Below are 21,388 nucleotides of genomic sequence, written 5' to 3' on the forward strand. Positions count from 1 at the left end.
TCTGGTTTTAACGCTTATGTCTCACAAATCTGGTATATGGATATGTTTGCATGTGGGTGTGTGTATGTACATGACTGTGCATGGGGCCAAAAAAACCACAATGCATGTCTTCTACTATTTCTTGAGACCTAGTTTTTGAGGTAGAATCTCTTGGTCTGTCTGGACCTCTCTGACTTGGCTAAACTCCCCTTTCAGAGATCTACCTTCAGCTTCCTGTCTCCACCTCCCTGAGCTGGGATTACAGGCAACATGTTTGGGGCTATGATTCTTATGTAGGTCCTGGGGATTCCAACTTGGGTTCTTATGCTTGTGAAGTAGTCACTTTATCCAGTAAGCCGTCTTCCCAGGGCCTGCATACAGTATCTTTACAGAGGTACATTATGTCTTCTGAAGAAAGTATTAAATATTTCTAGGTGTTACCAAACACAGACTTAAACACTATCAATTCAAATATCTTTGGAATCTTATTAGAAATAGGACTAGGTTCATTTCTATGTAAATAACTGTATGCTAGCAATTTCTGAAATATTTTTAAAAAGCGAGTTTTTTCCTTGAGAAAATTAAGCAGTGCCAGTTCCCACCAATGAGACCAACAGCTAGCCGCTCGGTTAGCTGCCTGCTCCTGCACAGCTTCCTACTCCACATCCCACGGAGCCTTGCTCTGGATGCAGACTCTGCCAAAGATGCCTTGGAGTTTCTGGCCACCTGGGTAATCCCTTTTATTAACACAGGTTCTTTCCTCATACAGTATAATCTGAATAGATTTTATTCTTCCTCTACTCCTCCCGGTTCTTCCCTACATCCTCTCCTATCTGGATCTACTCCCTTTGTCTCTCATTAGAGAAGAACAGGCTTCTAGGAGATGATAATCTAACCTAACCAAATAAAATATAGTAGGATAAAAGAAAAACTTTGATTTTTTAAAAAAAATTCTTTCCATGTATGTGCTCTGAAATGAGTAATACTAGCTTTATCTTCAGAATTTCTTAACCAAATCTTGTTAAGAAAATGACTTTTAGGTGATAAGGGCCCAGTAGGTTACAAATGTTAGCATTCTGATGTGCACAGGTCCTTGTTAGGATTACATCTGAGTGTTTTTAAAGTTTCAATAAAACGTATTTGAAGACATACATATATGTAGCTGCCAAATTAAATTTATCTTTATAAACTTTTTTCTATGTGATTTAATTTTCCAGTTCCTAGTACATTGGTGGTTTTATTTTGTCAGCCCAAAATCATCAGTTTGGCTTTTTAAAAATTAGTGTTAGAGCCTATAAATAACTATTTTCCTATTTCCCTTTTACTTTGGTTAATATTCACATTGAATATTCTTTGAGTTACAGGCCAATTTGTGAGTAATTTTTACTAATTTTTCAAAATTTTATACATAATAACATTGTGCAATTGCCTTAAAACACATTGGACTTGATTTCACTGTATGCATTATGGTGGAATCTTTTGTTGCCTAATTTAGTAATAGTTTTATCATAGTAAGTTAGCATTTCTTATAATTTTAATTGTTATCGAGAGGATCATTTAATTTGACAGACAATGTAGAAAGATGAACTAATGACAGATTAATAATTTACTACCTTTGCATAATACTGAAGCGTAGGGTATTAGAAGGATTGATGATAGAAAAGGTTAACAAATTTTAGCAGCTTTCATTAGCTTCACACCATCATATGTTTGTGGTACTGACTGAAATAGGCTTTATAGCAAATCTCAGTCTAGGGAACTAATTACTGGTGCCGATTGCTGGACTGATGAATAGGCCTTCATTGTATCATTCCCCTAAAGACAAGGAGCAGCCTGGGGTTCACTACTGCATCCTGGCTGATATTTGATAATAATTTTAACAGATAAATGTAGCAAGGCAGAATGATGAAGTACCTATCCCAGCTCTTTGACTATCAAAGCTATGCACACAACCATCTGGGTACTGCCTTTTTCCTTCTCAACTAAGGGGAATTTTATGTCATTAACTGGGTTCAAACAATTGTCTTGTGCTTGTGTACCTAGTTTGTATGTATTGTAAATTTATTTTGAAATTATATCATTGTATTAGTGCCCAAACAATGAAGTAAAGAAATAAATGAATTCTAGTTTTTCTTTTTAAGGACCACAGTATTCACACACTTTTGCATTTCATTCTGATAGCATTTCTCCTTCTCATGCATGACCAAAATCAACAAGGGAGATGTTTGATGTTCTTGCTTCCTCTATATTCTCTGAAAAGGTTATTGGATTCCTACTACTTTTAAAGTATTTTCTTTAAGTAATGTACTATTTGTTCTCTGTGCTTTTACAACTTAACTTTTAACCAATAATCAATACCAGTTACCAACTTCTTTTTATAGATGGTATCTTTAAAACATTAAAATGAGGTTGACTTTATTTGGGTATTTTGGGATTGTCAGCTGGTAAAGAGTATTAATTTGTCAAAGCTGACAGGTACAGTTTTATTAGCTCATGAAATACAAGTAAGATTTTTGTTTTTTATTAGTCATTCCTGCAGAAGTTTTAATTATGAATATGTTTTTATTTCATTTTTGAAACTCACAGGTTTTCATGCTGTACATCTTTAGTGAATAAATATATTCTCCAGCAATTTTTTTCTCTATGTAACAAAAATAAAGCTCTATACTAGTATTTTCTTTATAAAATATTTTTCAGCATGGTAGTATGTGGGTATTTAACAGCAGAGAAACTTGACATTTATGTATTGCCATATAAAAGATCTATGTAATTGGGCAAATATCATAGAACTTGGATTTAAAAAAATAAATTTCAAGAGTATGCTTTCAATATAGTAATTATTGCACATCATATAGCATGTAGTTTTTAATTAAATAGAATAACAGACTACATAAAACAGAAATTCAATCTGATTTGCTTGAAAATAGATTGCTGTTTCACTCCACAAGAATGGTTTATTTAAAAACAGTAAATGGAAAAGAAATGCATTTTCTTGTGTTGTTCTAAGCCTCAGGGGCTAAATGTAATGAATATTTTAAGAGATTATTTTAATTAAATTCCTGCACATCTAAACAGAGTAATATTTTATTATCACATACATAACCATGTAACTGAGATATTCATTAAAGTTAACACTTTCTGGACCAAGAATTCATCGTATGATTTACTGACCTTGTGCAAAAAGGCACAAATTAGAAAGAAAAATGAAGGGGGACAGACTTTGATTAATATAGGTAATGCTATACCATATTTATAATAGCCTTTTCCTATTCTGGTTTATAAATGCAGCCACAGAGAAAGGTGCCCTGCTGAGGCTGAAATGAGGCTGAGATCAGAGCACATGCCACGAGAGTGTGGGGAAACTGATCACAGTGTCAGCAATTCATTTCAAAATGATGTATTTAGTGCTCATTTCACCTTCCAAGAAAAGGGAAAGGAGTTCTGTAGACGAGAAGGTGATATTGTTATTTTCAAGGACATACCTAAGTTAAAGATTGCAGAGTGTGAGATGCAGGGAGAATTAAGAGGAGGGGGCGGAGGCGAGCAAACAAGGAGCGCTCTATGCAGACTCTGCTTCCACGCTGTTTGATAATTGCTAACATATGTGGCGTCTCTGTTTCATTGTAGTCGTCCTCGTGAGTTCTGGCGCCTTGACTACTGGGAAGATGACTTGAGGCGCCGGCGACGATTTGTGCGTAACCCTCTAGGATCGACACATCCTGAAGCGACACTAAAAACAGCCGTGGAACATGGTCAGTGTTTAAACCATTCGTTGCCAATAGCAGCAGGTTCAGGACTTGGTGGTGAAGAGCATAACTTCTTAAATACACATCAGAATGTTTAACAGCACATTTCATGGTGTCTTACCCCACAAAGGGTTAGAGAGATACATTTTGCACAGGATCCCATGAAATGGTGTCAGGTAGTTTTATTCATTTTAGTACAAATACAAAACTTAGGAACATAAGCCCATTGTTTCAGAATTTGTCCTTTTAAGCAACGTATTCAGCTTTGAATAAATTACTCCTCCAAGCCTGACTTTAAATCCACGAGCATAAGAAACACCGAATTTACAAACCAAATAGGTTTCTACGGTCTATCTGGTATGTATAGCTCTCCTCCAGCCGTGGGTTGGTAATAAATGTCCAAGTGCCTTGGTACTTGCTGGACCTTGATTTGCAGTTGTGATTGATGGCTCATGGACAACAGAATAGACCTTTTCATATGTTCCTATTCTCTACCATCTTGTTTTCAGAGCTTAACAAAACATGTCCTCCTTTTGTTATGATGCACATGATGGTGATTCAATTTAGGTAGAAGTCTGATAACTGAAACGGACGGCAAAAGGCCTCTTGCTTTTGAAAATACACTTTCTCTAACCAGAGAATGGTCCTTGCTATTCTATGAAATTCTAAAGGCCAGTTAAAATGTATTAATGGAGAAATGCCCCCTCTACATTAAAATTACTTTGTTTAAACAAAATCTATAGTTGTTAAGATAGACACATTCCTACCTCTCTTCAGGATATTAGTTTAACATGTAGTTTGTGATGAAATGACAGTGAATACCACAAGTAAATGAATGCAAAATTATATTCAGTAGAGATAATAAGAATTTTCATTGATTTTTATTGTTTCTAACTGGTACAAAGAAATTATATCTGTTTATCTGGTCATGTTTCAATGCAGGTGATGATATTAAGAATTTAGATTAAAAATCTGTAGTCTTGGGTTTGGCCTCAGTCAGGCCATTTAACCTCTTGCACTCATCCTTAAAGAGCCGTTTCTGGAAGAAAATGTCCACAATATGTCATCAGATATAACACCAAATGTGACATCAGTCTGTTAAAATAAATGATCATACCGAGAATAGTCAATAACAAAGTGATCTAAAAGCAGTAATAGTCTTCGGGCCCTATGTCTTCAACTACAGGGGGTGGCAAGGGGAAATGATGAAGAAGTAATTAGGCTACTTCGCTGTGAGGTTCTATTCTTTCTGTGTGGTGGCACAGATTTCAGAGTTACATATTTCCTCTTATTTTTTAACTTTGGGGTTCTGTTTTGTTTTGTTTTGTTTTTTGGTTATGATATTTTTCATTAAAAAAGTTTGTTTGCAATTTTATCCTTTCAACCACACAGATATTATCAGGTGTGTTTAAAAATTAAAATGTAATAACATTTTTCTATTCTAAACTCATATTAATAGTAGGTTGTGAGTTCTGGTGTCCACGTTAACAAAAATTATATTGTTTCCTTTTTACATCAGGAAGGGTAGGATTCCTTTCGTAAAACTGCATATTAGAAGCTGATATTTCTTTATTCAGCTTACCACCAGAGAAATTCTATTACCAGAGAAATGCCAGTAACTGAATTCAAAATGCAGTAGTATAGGTTAAATACAGAGTCATTTAAATACATTTTTATTTAAAAAGTACATTTTATCATTTTGAAGTATTATATAATTTTTATTGAATAAATTTTAATTATTGTTGAACTTCACCTTTTAAAATAAAATGCTAACTTTCTAAATTCTAAGCACCTCCAGTAATATTGATTAGTAATACTTAATAAGACTTTCAGACTGATTTAGGCACAGCTGTCATTATTCTTATAGATATTAAATATTAATGCAATATTATTTATCTTTGTATTTGATATTTGATAGAATTAAGGTATTTTAAGCAATTCTCTTATTTACTAATATCTTATAAATGGTATAACGGTTAATCATAAAATGCATGAAGCATTTATTTTTAAAAAGTACTCAAATCTGTTCCTCAGAAGAAGTATTACAAATAAGATGTGGATTATGTTTAATAGAACTATATTTAATATTTATATGTTAAATACATATTTAGTACAATCTTCCTTTATAAAAATATGAAAGCTATGCTTTATTCTTTCTATGTTTTTGTTATCTTTAGTGACAAAGCACATGAATTCATACAAATGTTACTATATTTGATGTCAGCCTAATTTATGCTAATATATTCTATAAGGAAAGAGCTTAATTTTTAACTTGATTTTCATGAAATCAAATAACTTATCAAAATGACATTCAATCTTGATCTTGTGTTAATTATGATATTTAGTTTTTGAATAATTCTCAAAACACAATGGAAGCTATCAAACATAAGACTCAAGTATGCAAAATAAAACATTCGTTCTGGTCAAGAGCAATTAAAATTATAGTTCAACCTGGATACATACAGTAGAGTTCAGTATTGAATTTAGAAGTAGATATTTCTATGGCTGGTGTGCTAGTGTTATATTGCTTTATGACTTTTATTTATAATTCATTTAACAAAAAGGCAAACATTTTAAAAATATAGACTCTTAGAACCTCTTGAGCTGTGTTATCATCGCTAAAGAAAGGCATCTGAATAGAAGTGCCATTGGATATTAGTGATGGATTTTGGTGGTGTGAGCCATCTTTTTTGTAGATTGATTTGGTTTGAAGGAAAGCCTCTGGTGTAAAGGTGGCAGAGTAAATACCTGAAGAGTGATGTCCTCTGTTGGTGCGATCAATACCAGCCCCATGACTCTACTTCTGGCTACCTTCTAGTTAAAAACAAATTTTTTAATTCTGACAATTTAATTGCCCTTCCCAAGTTCACATTAACTTGCTTGGGGAAAAGAGCTTTAGGTAATTTTTCAAGCAGAGACCCTCCAAAGTGGTTATTTATAAAAGTCGTGTTATAATGGGAGGTTCTTTTAACTTTGCAGAAACTGTATCATAATTTAAAATTAAAGCAAATATTTTATTTTATGTTTAAATGTTATTTGTGGGTAGTAACATCAGCAAGAAAAGATGGACCTTTGGTTCTTGACATTTTATTCTATTTCTAGCTTTAAAATGTATGAGAAATCTGTCATAATGGTTCCTCACATATTGCCAGTGCATGGAGTCCTGTGTGGTGCTTATTTATGGTCTGAGCATTTTATGTCTAGAAGGATTGTAAGGCTCAAGTCTTGTCTAACTTTTTCTTTAAAGATAAACTGAGTTAAGAAAGGGCTAATGTAATTCTTGGAGTATACAGGACTACAGCCTAGGTTAGCTCAAGACTGGTTGGATTTTCATGTTAGTATTCAGTGTCTTCAACTGCTTATTGTTAGATATAATGGAAAAATTTTTCCTTAAAGCCATGATAAATATGTTAAATAGTTAAACATGATAAATAGTAAGAAGATATTCTTTAATTCAACTGTTTCACAGCAGAATCCAATTTAATTTAAGACATTTCTATTTTGTAAAGGGTGTGCATGATGATGGAAATATTTGAGGAACGTTTAACATAGCTTTAAGAACATTCTGTTATTGTATAAAGTGATACTAATAATTTGGATTCCTAAGAATGTCACATCATGCAAAGATTCTAAATGAGATTTTTTTTGTAATTTCAGCAATATTATTCACTGTTGTTTATAGGATCAGTGAGTACTAGATTCTCTATCTAAAACTTTCACAGAATCCAACATCGTTAGGATATGTGCTTGGCTTATTTTTTAAAAAATTATCCTTTGTAGTTCAGGCAGTTTTTTCTGGAGTGTATTTTATTGGCTGGAAACCCTAAGGAGATTAACTATAGAGGAGGTCTAATTAGATCAAGATAATAGTTGACTGAGATACTCTGTGTGTCACTGTTCTGAATATAGTTACACTGTTTGCTTTACAACACATTGCATGGCTACCATATTATATTACGTATGTCTGATGTCATACCTATAGCTCAATTGCAATTTCATTTTCTGAAACAAAGTAGCTCTTTCTTAACACATGAACATCTTTCTCTGTCATGCTGGAGACTCCTATTGCCTGCTTAGTGGATCTTTAAGAGGGGATAGGTTGTAGGTAAATATTTTCCTGTGTTCATTGTTATTATATTTCAGTTTTACTTACCTGCTCTGTGTTGTACAGATAAGTCACTTCATGTACATATCTTAAGAACCTGAATTTTATATTTTGAGGACAAGCTTCTCTTTTAGGCTTTGCTTAGCTTCAGTGAAGTAAAGATATGTTAATGATACCACCTTGAATAAGCTTCTTTAATTCTGTATAACAATGTGATTAATTATTAAGTTAGTATAAATATTAAAATATGGCATTAGATAAATGTATCAGTTAAATTATTAAAATATGAACAATGGTCATGTTCTTTAACAACTTTTAATAGCAAAATTATGAGTTTAAATTTGAACTAAAAGTGTCTTCTTAACTTCATCCAATTAGGCTTTTAGACTTCAGAATATTCGATACTTATTTATAATTGTTGATTTCCCAAAAAATGAAAGGTAAAATGACTTCTTTCCCTAGAACATATAAACATGATAATTATCTTTTATTTTATGCTTGGGAAAGTTTTGTTCTAATTTTGAAGGGAAAAAAAAAAGTTCTTTAGCAGAAAGCTATTAGAGCACTGAGAATTGAGCACCAGCACATGTGGTGTGTATTAGAGAACTGTTGGTAATTTTACTGCTGCTAGCTTAAAATCCTCAAGGGGGAGTTAATTACAGGAAAGCCATTCCAAATATCAGTAAGCTGCATATTTTCTATGACAAGAGGTTTTTCAGTTGAGATTGAACAATTCCAGAATCTGAGCCTGTAAAAATAAGTAAATAAATAAATTAAAGTGGGTGTTTGTATGCATTTAGTACTGTTTAGTACAGAATTTTTTTCATGAAACTATTTAATTCAAAAGGTACCTTGTTTTACTATGAGTCAGCGTGATGAGAACATATTTAAAACTTTCAAATCCCAGTTGGGAGGTATAACACATTATATTTTTAGTAGTCATTTAAAATGAATGAATTTATTTACTGGGCTATTTTAAACCATTGCACATTGCTACCAAGAACTGTGTTTTGTTTTTTTTAATGTTTGCAGATTAAACAGTTTTCTTTTTCAAATAAACTTGGTGTGCCTTGGGATCTGTGTGGCAGTGACCCTATAGAAAGTAATGACTGATGCTTTGTCTCATGTACTTGATATCAGAAAATTTAAGTTATTTTACTTGTTATAATTCTTCATTTAAATTCACTATAAGAAGCAAAGAATTAAGTAATTCTTTAATTCAGTAATATTTATTTTTGCATGGTAGTTTTCCTTTTCTGTTGCTCTCTTCTGTCTAAGAGCTGGTGCACGATAGACAGGGGCTTGACCTCAAACTCTGGTACCACCGTACCAGGTTCTGCATCTTGAGTGTGGTTACCATGGGTCTTTTTACCTTAGGCAAATGATATAAACTCTCTGAATCTGCTTTCTTACCTGAAATTGAGGAATTACCAGGTTTCTAAGAATTAAAGAAGTTAAATATGTAAAATAATTTGAACACTCTGTGGCATATGGTAAGTGCTATGTAATATCCTTATTAGTAGTATTTTTGCTTTGAAGGGAGTTATAAATCATGAAAATCAAGAGGATGTAATGCACCAATTCACTAGTAAAACCTAACAGGTGAATGAAAATGTCTTACAATTTAATGTGTTGAGAAATCTCAGCTTATAGTTCCTTTTGGATTTCCCAGTGGTCAGGTTTTTGTTTGTTTGTTTGTTTGTTTGTTTACTTATTTAGTCAAGTTGATTATGTTTGAAAGATTTTGTTTTTATTAAGACAATTTATTTTAGTGTAGGGAATCTATATGTACTTAATTTAAACAAAGATAAAGAACCATAATGTTGTCTTTCCAAAAATGTAATAATTAATTGGTACATTTCCTTTAGGTTTTGAAAATATAAAGTAATTTTAATGTTAAGTACTAAACATTTAACATTAAAATTTCCAAACATTTACAGTTTCTATATTTGTGCACTTATTATGTTCTATTATAGAGTGAAAAAAAGAGTTTTAGTTACCTGTAGAATGCAGTAAAAGCTAAATACAAAACATTTTTTCCCATGACTTCCTTCTTTAAAACCCCAAAATTCTATTTAGTGCCATAAATACTGCATGTTAATGGTATGCACGATTAAACCACAAGAAATAGTAAATAAACCTTTTACCATAACCATGATCCATAGCCATAACCAAAGATACTTTGATCTGCTGAGATAACTAGGTAACAACACACAGGAGCACTTTATTAGCATCAGTTCTGTAGGTAAACAGCCACTGTATGCAAGTGCCTCTCAACCTTCCTAATTATGCGACCCTTTAATACAGTTCCCCATGTTGTGATCACAACCACAAAATTATTTTGTTGCTACTTCCTAACTGTAATTTTGATACCCGTATGTATCGTAATATAAATGTCTGATATGCGACTCCCAGGGGTTGCAAACCGCTGCTCTAAATTCAGGCTTTATTCTTTTTTTTGGGTTTGAACCTTAATTCTGGGCAGAAACTGTTGAGGGACAAAAAGCTTAACCATCGGATTTCCACATCAATAGCTCCCGCCTGGGTGGATCAGGTGCTTCACCTCCCGGGGTATTTCTTGCTGGAAACCGCTTCCTGAACTTTCCCTTCTGTAGCACCATTCAAAGAAATTGAAGGTTAGGAAAGAAACACCATTTCTTGAGCTTTTCTAACAAGCCCTAGCTGCTTGTCTTCTTTTCCCTGAGAAAACTGCCCGCCCGAAGCACCAGAGTGGCGCTGGAGAGTAAGTTGGGGTTCTGGTGCTCGCCTTCCAGCTGCAAGCTGGCTCTTTTCTTTGGTTCCATTGCCCCTCCTTCCCTGGCCTTGTTGCCTAGCCCTGAGGCCACTGGAGGCTCTTTGCCCAGAAGCCTCTCAGCCTACTGTTCTGTTATGATTGCCCCCGGGGTGTCTTGGCCCTTTAGTTTAAACAGCAGAGGAGGGAGTGAGGAGCCTCTGCTTCCTTGCTTACAATGCCTCCCTCTCAATATTTGTGTTAGTGTTGCGGGCAGGGGAGGATGTGTGAAAATGTGGGAGAGGGCCCTGGGCAGGAGTGGGGAATGAAGAACAGAATGCTTCTGCTGGAACTTTTATTAGTATCCCATAGGGCTTTGGGGTTTGGGCCTTCATCCTCATTGGCTCGTGTTTGTCCCCAAGCTCTGACCACTCTTCTGGACACTCACCGACCCTTTCCAAATACACGCCAGTGTAATATATTCAGTGAAACGAATGGCTACTCATTATTTTTCCATGTTAAATAAGCATTGTTTCTTAGACTAGGTTCTGATTTTTTTCCCACTAAGGAACAAATTGTGGGGGAGGGGCGCTGCTTTGGAATCCTTTCCTGCCCTAACTATAAGTAAATAAATGGCTGGGTGAGCAGTGCAAGGGTCAGATTTAATGGGATTAGGGTGCTTGTTCAGGGTAACATTACACTAGCTTGGGGAATCGAGTTTGTCAGAAGGAGCGTGTGTGCCATCCCGGTCACTTTACCCACTGTGGGTGACTGTATAAAAGATTGGCCATCTCTGGCTACCTACCCTTTCTGCAGCCCTACCCCTCTGCCAGAGTGTTTCTCCAGGGCTGATGGACAGCTTTGTTTCCTTTTCATTTCAGCTGCAGATGAAGACATCCTTGCTAAAGGAAAACAGTCCATCAAGAGTCAGGCTTTAGGAAATCAGAACTCTGAAAACGAGGCCCTCCTGGAAGGCGACGACGATACTCTGTCATCCGTGGATGAGAAAGATTTAGAGAATCTTGCCGGTAATTCAATGGCTGCGCAGATATTTCAGCTGGCTCTGGGACAATGAGCATCTAATTACTTACTTTTTCAGCTGTGACCACTGGGACTACCAAGCCTACGTCCACAATTATATTAACTAGAAATTGGTTTTGTTCTTCCCAATGTTCCTCCCTTCATCTTCTATAATTGCTCTTATTTTTTTCTTCTTCCCAGCCCTCTGATCTTCCTGATCTTTTTCTTTTATATATAATTTCCATTGAAACAAAAAAAAATATTAAAAGCAGCTACAACATGAATTGCTTCATGCAGCCTTTGGAAGTTGCCATACTCTATAAAATGAGGATTATAAATGAAATATTGCCAATTGTTTTGTAAACAAAGCTTGGACACAGTTTGCTTTAAACTTAGACTTTTAGGAAAATATTGAATATACAAGTAAGTCACTCAAAACCTGAGCCTCAAAAATTCCCTGGGAGCCACACATTTTTCCAGTATAGGAATTTTGATTTATATTTAGGAGATTCTCGGTTTTATTTTTCTTGTGGGAAAAAAATTCAACTTGTTTAGCTTGAAGTTTCAGTCATCCACAGATGGCTTTTTATCTTTATTGTCTGTGACTGTTTTTTTCACTATTGCTATTATTATTATATTATTGTTTCTTGAGGAAAATTTGAAAAAACACATAGTTTCTGTATGTGAAAATTACATGGTTTTTATTGCAATGAATTTAAGAAACTAGGCATTTGAAAGCTTTTATTTGGCACTCTACCTCCAACCTCGTGCTACCATGCAAAATGAAAACAAAGCCGGAGGCTGATTACCGTGTTTGATGACCGTAAACCTCTCAACGTAGCATAAAATTAATTGGAGTGCATTTGTTAAGAGGTCTATAGTGGGAATGGGGTTAAGGAGGATACTGTTGTTCTGGTATTTTCCTTTACATATACTTACCCATCTCCTGTTTTACTTTACCCCTATTCTTATGACTAACGATATGTTCTCACAGTAATAGAGGTGAAAGGGAGTTTAATTATATAATCTCGACAATGGCAATGGGATTAAGAAGTAATCCACACTAATAAAGTGGTGTGGGTTAGAAATGAAGTGGAAATTGTCAGGGGTCTTCTGTAGAACCTAGGCTGCCTCAGCTTCTGCAGCTGTCTGCTTACCCTGTAATTGAATGTCTGAGAATGATTGAAAAAATGTTATTTCTTCTCAGGATTACATGCTAATGTACAGAGGGCAAGAGGAGACAGCAAAAGAACACATAGCTGCCTATTTCATCCATTTACAGGGATGAGCTTTGGGAAATCACGGCTGTTCTGAAGCTATCTGCTCCCCATCTGCAAACACAATGCATTTGTACATTGGGGATAGAGGGCAAAACCTGCTCTGATCTCTGCAGAGCATCCCTTCTATTGTCCGACTGGCACACATTAAGATTGATGTGAGATTAAGGACCAGCACACTTCAAACAATCGATGGAAGTGTCAATTCATCTGAATTTTGAAACACTTATTCATCCATTGATTACCTGAATAGGTGCACCGTGTTTATAGCCACTGTATTAATTCAGAATTACAAACGCCACTCTTCTCTCTGGCTGGTTTTTTTTTTTTTTTAAATATAGGATTTGTACAATAAGGAATTGTAGAATTTCAAATTCATTCTGAATCCATCTCTAAGTATATATGTGTTATATAATTATTTCCATCCCTTATCTTAGGGTGAGCTCTTACGCACGGTAAGCTGGTCTGTCTATAGTGCATCTATTGTTTTCACTAGCAGTCTGATTTGTCTCTTTGATAAGCCCTTTGGAGATTTGATTATTCCAATAAAAATTCATTCACTTGGAAACCCACCCTCCAGCTGTTTACTCCCAGAGTCCCTGAACTACACTGATATTAGATTTGGAGGCACTGAGCAACATTTAGCAGTGGAAAGAATACTTCAAGAAGAAATATTTTTACCAGTCTTGTATAGGAGAAGTTACCATAGAAGAGATTTTGTATAAAACTGGTGAAGAATTTTTATCACAGAAGATGGTTTATCTGGATTTCCAGACACTTCCCGCAAAGCTAGTCTTTTCTGTGTTCATGTCTCAGCCAAGCTCTAAAGTCACCTCTGGCCTTGGAAGCCTATGGAGGCCTCCTTGCTCCTGGTTGTTATTCCGAGTTGTTGGTAGCCTGAGGCTGGCTTTCTAAATGGAACGTGGATGTACTTATTGAGGCAGTGCCTCCTTCTTACCTAGAGATTAGACCAACATTTTACACAGTCTCTGTAAGATAATTGTGTCTTAGCTTACTGTGATCGTTAGCTGCCTGTTATAAATCTTATGGTATGAGAACCCCAAGTTTACATCTTCAGAGATGGATTTTGCTTGGACAGAACAGAGAAGCATAGAGGTCAGTGATGTACTTAGAAGCACGAATTTTCAAAATTAAATGCTATTTTTGGTCAAATTTGAGTTTTAAAAAATTTGATGTAACTTACATGACTTATCTTTTTCTCCTGGCAGGTCCTGTTAGCCTAAGCACACCAGCTCAGCTGGTGGCCCCCTCTGTTGTTGTAAAAGGCACTCTCTCTGTCACCTCCTCTGAACTGTATTTTGAGGTGGATGAAGAGGATCCCAACTTCAAGAAAATTGACCCAAAGGTGAGAAGACGGGGAGGGAAGAGGTTATTTATTTTGTTATTATGGGATAGTGTGTCCTACAATTTAAGATTGGAATTGGTAAAAATCTCGTGAGCTTAGTTTAAAGCTCTCCAAGAACTGCCTCTGCTTACTAAAAGGCAGTTACCAGTTTTACCTTAAGACTCTTTTACCATCTTGTTAGATTACTGACGTTCATTTAAATTCAAAAACAATTTCCACTTAATTGCATTTATCATTAGTTCTTCGGGGGAAGAGACCTCAGGGAACATTGTCTATAAATATATTCTGCCTGAAAGGGTCCAAGGCGAATTAAGCAACAAAAATTCAGTGAGCTTGAGAGTAGAATTGTTAGGTTTAGCCCTTATATTTTCTGGATATAACACCAATATATCCTTATCCTTGCTTTGTCCCCATGGCTTACTATTTGGTGCACCCAGCTTACTCTGCCAGAGTGTGATCCTCTGTTTCCCATTACCTGTGGTAGCTTTTACAAGGCACTGTATAATTTCCTATTCTTAAATGAAAATGTAATTTCCCCTCTCAAAGGTATTTTGATTACTTTTCAGACCACAGCAATTTTACTTTGCCTAGAAACATTTCTGTTTTTTAACACAGTCATAAAGCCAAAATAATGTTGATTTTATGAACGTAAGTGGTATAATTTGTTCTAGAGGAAGCAGTTTATTGAAAAATAATCAAGTAAGTGTCCTGTAGAAAGAGTAGTGGTTTAAAATGGAATAATTAATTTTACTGGCGCATATATATATATATATATATATATATTGTTTGTGTATATAGTATGCACATATTCTATTTACTGGTAGTCTTTTTGGTTTTGGAATCATGTGGAATTATGAAATCTTCATAATTTGGAAGTACTTCTAAAAAACTTTTGAGAAGAAATATTATAATTTTGTTGAGCTTTACAGAGAAATCATTTCTTGTCTTAGACATGCTTGCTTTAAGTACTTTGTTTCCATATCACCGTCTGTATTCAGGGAGAACTGCTGAACCACATAAAAAGAAAGCCATGAGAGAACTGCATGTTTGCAGTTAGATGAACCAGTGAATCCAGTACAGAGAAAACTTGAATTCTGAAATTTTATCACCTAGAAATGTTTTGTACTATGTCTCATGGCTTCAGTGTCTGAAAATATGTTATAAATTCATTATGAAAGGCTACCAAAATTACTTAAACTCTTTGATTCCTGAGGCTTCAGAACTTCAGAGAGACTGAGACTTCGTTCAGAATAGTTTACTATACTTTTGGGACAGACGTAGTTTAAAGTCCAAAATCTGATCAATGGTGTTTAAGAACTTTTTTTCAAAATTAAGATCTTTGTTAGTCTCTGAGAACAGGTTCTTTGAAGTGACTTGTTCTTTTATAGGAAACTGTAGCTTTCAAGTTTTCCTCATCTCTCTGTAGCATAATTAAATTAGCTTTCTTTCCCTGTTGCTTATAAAACATACGACATTTTACCTTAATCATGAAATTTGTCTTGTACTTTGACCTACCTAGTTCTCCAGATATTAACATATTTGAAATTAACTTCAGCAAATTATTGATAGAATCTCTGATTTAATATCGACATTAATGCTAGAGATATTTTTTATTGTGAATACCAACTTTTCTTACAACATTTTTTAACATTAAAAACCTTTTTAAAACTTGCATTAAATAAGGATGGGAAGATATCAAATTGGGAATTTTTTTCTTGTCGATACTTAATAACTTTTTTGTAAACTAGTTGGAAAAAGTGCTGTTTCACGGTAGAAATACTTTTTTGAGTGAATTAGTCATTTTCTAAGAAAGCATTTTAACCTTTTAAACCAAATGCTGTGCCTTAAATGATTTGTGTACACTTCTGAGTAGCTGTTGCTTTATATTTCCAAATATATTCCTTTGAAAATGTCCTTAAAATTCATACCTTTTTCTTAAGAGGATAAATTGTTTTATTATTTAAAATAATTAGTGAGTGCACCGAATTAATGAGTTTGTTTTTATTTTTCCAAGAAGACACACACACACACACACACACACACACACACACACACACACACACACTATGTATATTGAAAGGTCAGAGGTATTTTCAGAGTAGGTAGCACCTAAGCTTATATTTTTGACACAGACTTACTTTTCCCAGGGCAGCCTAGAGCTTCTGTCAAGTGACCGGGTGCTTCAGAGCCTGAGGAGCTTCCTATGGCTCAGTAATCTTAGTCCTCCTGCTATTAGCACCACATGCCCTCCCCCACCCAGACTTCTCATCAGTGAACTGCTTTTTCTTCTATGTCTTACTTATAGATTAAAAAAACATTAAAAAAGATTAATTTAAAGAATAAAATTTAAATATTGGTAGTGGTGTTCCTTTGCCTCACATGATCCAATCTTTCCCTTTGGGCAGGAAGCAAACAGACCAGTTGATTTAGGATAGTTTCAGTTTTACCAATTATTTTTTATTCCAAACAGTTACTTTATTGTATATAAAAGAAATTTTATCAGAGTGAAACATTGAAATGAGTCTATGAGATTGTTACCTGAGAAAGCAGAATATGGAAGGTATTTTCCTATTTATAAATTTTTAGAGTAATTATTTAGGTCATAAATTAGTTCTAAGACCTTTATTTATGTATGTGTAGATTCAAAATAATTTTTGATATTTTATTAAAGTAATCATGTTTATTGCACTCATAACTAAATCATTAAAAAAGTAGTTATAAATCTGAATTGCTCCTATTGCCATTTGCTAGAGGAGAGAAATATTGCAGTGACTATTTTATTATTTTTGGTATCGTTTATTTACTTGCTAATTTATTATTATTAGTTGAAACTTAAAAAGAACAAAGAGTTGAAGAAAGAACATGAAATGACTTCATTCTTTGAAAACATTTTTTAACTAGATTTTTAAGACCTACAGCATTAAAAAATATCCTGATATAATGTGGAAAAGCTTTTAAAAGGCTTTTTTGTTAAATTATTTTAAATTTTAGGATTAACAATATATTGTTTCACACTGTTTTCTTTTTTCAAATATTGCTGTTAAAATCTACAGAACAAATATATGTTATATTGAGTAAAATCCTTCTTTTACTTTTTTACTGAGAATTTTAGGAGCAATTTATTTATTTAATTCTCCAGAATTTGCTGTATTTTAAACTTTGCAAATCAGAGTTCAAATGGAAGCTTCCTGCATTTAGTTCAAGTTCACATCTTGTAAGTTAGAAAGTGATCTCATCTGCCTTCATTCAAGAACAGTCCGCAAGCAACCAATTACAATGTAAAGTAATATTTTTATTACTGGTTTACTGGTTTCAACAAGACATTTTTAGGGCGGGGGTTAGAGGTGCAAAAGGAGGAGGCAGGGGCACATTGACATTGGCACTGAGACACATTTCACATCAGTAAAACTGTGTAAAAAGAAATTTCACATATAGTTAAATAATTATTTTCACTTGGTGACAATCATTCAAGCAACCCAAAACAAGGAGGGGCGGGTGTAAAGAAAGGAAAAGAGGGGAAGCTACTATACATTGATTTGAAAAATGTACCTTGGGTTTCATTTTGTGTTGGCAAAGCCGGATTGCTTCTTTTGTGCGATCTTTTAAATTCACATTGTTTGGAAGGAAAACGATCATTTTTGTGCAAGAATGTGAATTTTTTTTTTTTTTGGTTGGTTTGCCCTCTTTTGTTTGCTTCTTAATTAGGATGTCTTCTGCCTACTCCTGTTCTTTCAGGTGACTTACATAAAAGTTTGTCTTTCGAGTTTTTGCTGTTGTTGAGTGTTCTGAGAGAGCATGCCCATTTGTGTTGCTTTCCACGCAGTCGGCAGCACTCTATAGTTTGTCCAAGCTTTTGGGATTGGTGAGGATTTCCCTGGCCAATCTCCAGGTCTGCTTGGCAGCGCTCTCCAGGGCCGAGTGGGGCTTGCCCTGGAAGAGGTCGAGGTTGGGCAAAAAGTAGTGAGGGCAGCGGCGGCATTGCAGGCAAGAGATGAGCTGTAGCAGGATGCCGTTCAGACGGTCGCCCAGGCAAGCCTCGTCCCAGTCCGTTTCCCTCGGGTGTTTCTCGCACTCGTACAGCAGCAGCGTCTTCATGTGGTAGTTATTGAGCGGCTGGCCCGGCAGCTCCAGGTGGCGGTCCCGCAGCGTCTTCAGCACGGAGAGGCACTTGTTTCTACAGCCGCCCATCAGCAAGCGGTTCTCAGCCTCACCGAACTGCAGCACCCAGGCGTCGCTTTCTGCGGAGCTCTGCTTGCCAGTCAGCGAGTAGCACTCCTTGGAGAGCAAGTTGAACCCTTCGGCCTTGACCTCCGCCACCCGATTGGGGCCGGGCCAGGGGATGTGGGGCATAGGCCACTGTGCCGCGCTGCGAGGCCAGATCCCGGTGCACTTGAACGCTGGGGTGATTTGCACCACGTAGCGCTCCCTGATGCGCAACTTGACCTCGCTAGTGTCGGCGATCATCTTGACCACGTCCCGGTAGCTGCACTTGTCCACCGCCTGGGCTACCAATGTCTGGAAACGCGAGCGGATCTTGCGTGCAGAGAGGTAACCAGACGCTGTGATGAACTCGACCCAAAGAGACATGCTCCGCTTCCGCCCATCGCTTAGTTTGAGCACTGCGCAGCCGGGCAGAGATCCGTCGTCCACGAAGTTGAAGACTCCCATTTGGTTGAGGTAGAGTACCACCTCGAACTCGGTGGGAGAGATGACTTCCAGCCCTTCGTAGCGGGCGTCAATCTCGCTCAGAGAGCTGATGAAGCGCGGCTCCTGCACTTCCACTTCCTTCAGCACATCCGACACTACCTTGCAGACTTCTCGGATGGTCTTGGCGATCGCAGCCTTGCGCGCCTGGCAGCGCTCGGTGTAGTATTTATTGAGCTGGTAAACCAGCTTGGCCTGAGCGGCGATCATGTTGGGGCACAGGTCCGGGCTGTACACCGGCGTCTCGCAATACGTTGAGGGATCCAAGGCTCACGCACTGGTGGTGGCCCTGCGGCTGTTGAAAGGTGTGTGCGTTCCCCCCCGAAGCCCCAATTTCACTCTTGTTTTTTACCTGGGCTGACCGGCAGATGATATAGCCGGCTGGCCTTTTTGCCCCTCTTTGGAATTTTTTTCTTTCGTCCGCAGAAAATTAGAAAGAATAATATTGGGGGGGGGGGAGTACCTGCAGAAATGAAGACGAGCCTCTCCTTGTGCGGGGAAGATGGATGAAATTGTGAGAGAAAGAAAAAAAATTAGGTTACCAAGAGGCTAGGCTTAGATGTCCGCAGCAGCCACGATTGCCCAGATTATCTGGAAATGAAGTCTTATAAGTGCCAAAGTAAATTTAAAAATAAGAACAAAACATTCAGTGGTTCATTCTGAAACTTCTCCCTCGAAGATTGGACGTCTTCACTCAGCGTAGGTGATGCCTTCCTTACCCTCCCCCAAAAGGAAAGTGAAGGATGTAATTAATGCCCGAGAGCAGCGAAGTAGAGCTCAGGCCGCAGCACACTCTGAGGTTTGCAGACGCCCCGCGGTCTCAGCGTGCTGGTCTCCTCTCTTCTTAGGGGGTTGTGTCGTAGCAGTTTTCCTGGCTTCCTACTGGAGGCGTTGTTTGGATTGGGTTGGTTTGTTTGTGGGGGGTTCTTCCTGCCTTTCTCTAGGTGCAAACTGCTGCAAGTTGTTTGATATTCTTTTCTGCCTCGTTATTTATACTTTTGGCCCTAGCAAAATCTATTTTAGTGTGACTAAGTCCTTGCTTACGTTGTATCTGGTGTGCAGTTCTAAGGAGTCCGCGTTTTTCCTCTGGTCTGGGTTTTCCTCTCCTCTGGGTTTCGTGTGCAGTCTCTACTTCACCCTCCTATCCTCCGATACCTGCCCCCCCCCCACCTCTCTCTCTCTCTCTCTCTCTCTCTCTCTCTCTCTCTCTCTCTCTCTCTCTCTCTTTCTCAGTTTATGAATGGTTCTGGACCATCGTTAGGGGGTGGAGCTTCAGTTCCTACAATCCCTATGCAAGCTGTCAGTGCTTTAGCCAATCCGAGAGAGAGAGAGAGAGAGAGAGAGAGAGAGAGAGAGAGAGAGAGAGAGAGAGAGAGAGAGAGAGAGGGAAACAGGCTTGGAACCACAGCAGCCACCACACTGCACTTGATAAAGGGGAAGGGTGGGGGTAAGAAAATAGGACAAGACAGAAGTCAAATGCTTTCACTCGTTTAATAGTCCCATCTTCTTTTTATCCTCTTTTCTTACCAGTTGCAATGAAGAGGAGGAGAGTCTTTACAGGAGGGATTCTTCTCTGGGTATGGCTGAATCAATGCCTGGAAAGTAGTTGTGGTTTCAGCGAGTTCACTTTTGTTTTTAATTCTCTGAACAGTCTGCAGAAGGTGCAGACTCTAACAAACTGTCTTGGCTTGAAGGCAAATGAGAGCAGGAAGGGGAACTTGGAAAAGGACTTAAGTTTTGTAGGGTTTTGGTCTCCCCCCCCCCCCCCCCCCTTCAGTACAGCCTTCCTTCTCCTTTCCCTTCCATCCCGTTGTTGCCAGGAGCTGGAGCAATTGCTGTGCATGTGTAAAGGACGGTATAGGACGACCGTCTATAACCATAAATCTCTTGTTAGTAATTTCCATATGCTGTTAAACATACAGAACGGGGCAAAAACTAGTCCAGATATGTTGTTTGATCCTTACTTCATACTTAAGATTTAGATATCTTTGTGTCATTATTTTACTGTTACAAGAACTAACCAATGACTAGAGAGAAAATATGAGAGTTTTGAGAAACAATGTAAATGTATATTAGCATACTCCTTTTGGTTACACGTGTTAATTAAAATAAGCTACCAGAATAGTTAAGACTTAAAATGAATGAAAGAAAAAATGAACCTGAATTAAGTTTTCTTAATTTTTTAATACTGTGACTTTAATTGTGAACATATTCTTGGGCAGTACTAATTTAGAATATTTTTATTTTCATAATTGATTCTTGCTTTCAAAGGAGTTGACTGGGACAAAAATCTATAACTTTCCTGTTATTGATTACCCAGATGGCCTTCCTCCTCTCCTGCATCCCACTGAAACTCGCTCACTCTTGTTCCTTAGGATATGTATTTCCTTAACAAGCTGTGTGCGTGTTGCCTTGTAGGACTTTTGGAAAAACAAGGGCTGCTGCAAGGTGATTGACTTG

The 21,388-nt window shown here is 36.8% G+C and overlaps 2 protein-coding genes across 9 annotated transcripts in view; one reads left to right on the top strand and one right to left on the bottom strand.

The window, feature by feature from the left end:
• Lrba (LPS responsive beige-like anchor protein) overlaps window positions 1-21,388 on the top strand; it is a 580,781-nt gene that overhangs the window by 307,910 nt on the left and 251,483 nt on the right. For all 8 annotated transcript variants that reach the window (NM_001439655.1, XM_087627154.1, XM_087627167.1 and 5 more), the window contains 3 exon segments: window positions 3,607-3,731; window positions 11,443-11,589; window positions 14,088-14,224. In NM_001439655.1, the coding sequence (NP_001426584.1) occupies window positions 3,607-3,731; window positions 11,443-11,589; window positions 14,088-14,224 (409 nt within the window).
• Window positions 17,013-20,096, bottom strand: Mab21l2 (mab-21 like 2). Its single transcript, NM_001109391.2, is given in 1 exon segment — window positions 17,013-20,096. A coding segment is annotated over 1 exon segment (1,080 nt). The 5' UTR covers window positions 19,139-20,096; the 3' UTR covers window positions 17,013-18,058.

The sequence above is a fragment of the Rattus norvegicus genome, chromosome 2, assembly GCF_021556685.1.
Source record: "Rattus norvegicus strain SHRSP/BbbUtx chromosome 2, alternate assembly SHRSP_T2T, whole genome shotgun sequence".
NCBI lineage: Eukaryota > Metazoa > Chordata > Mammalia > Rodentia > Muridae > Rattus > Rattus norvegicus.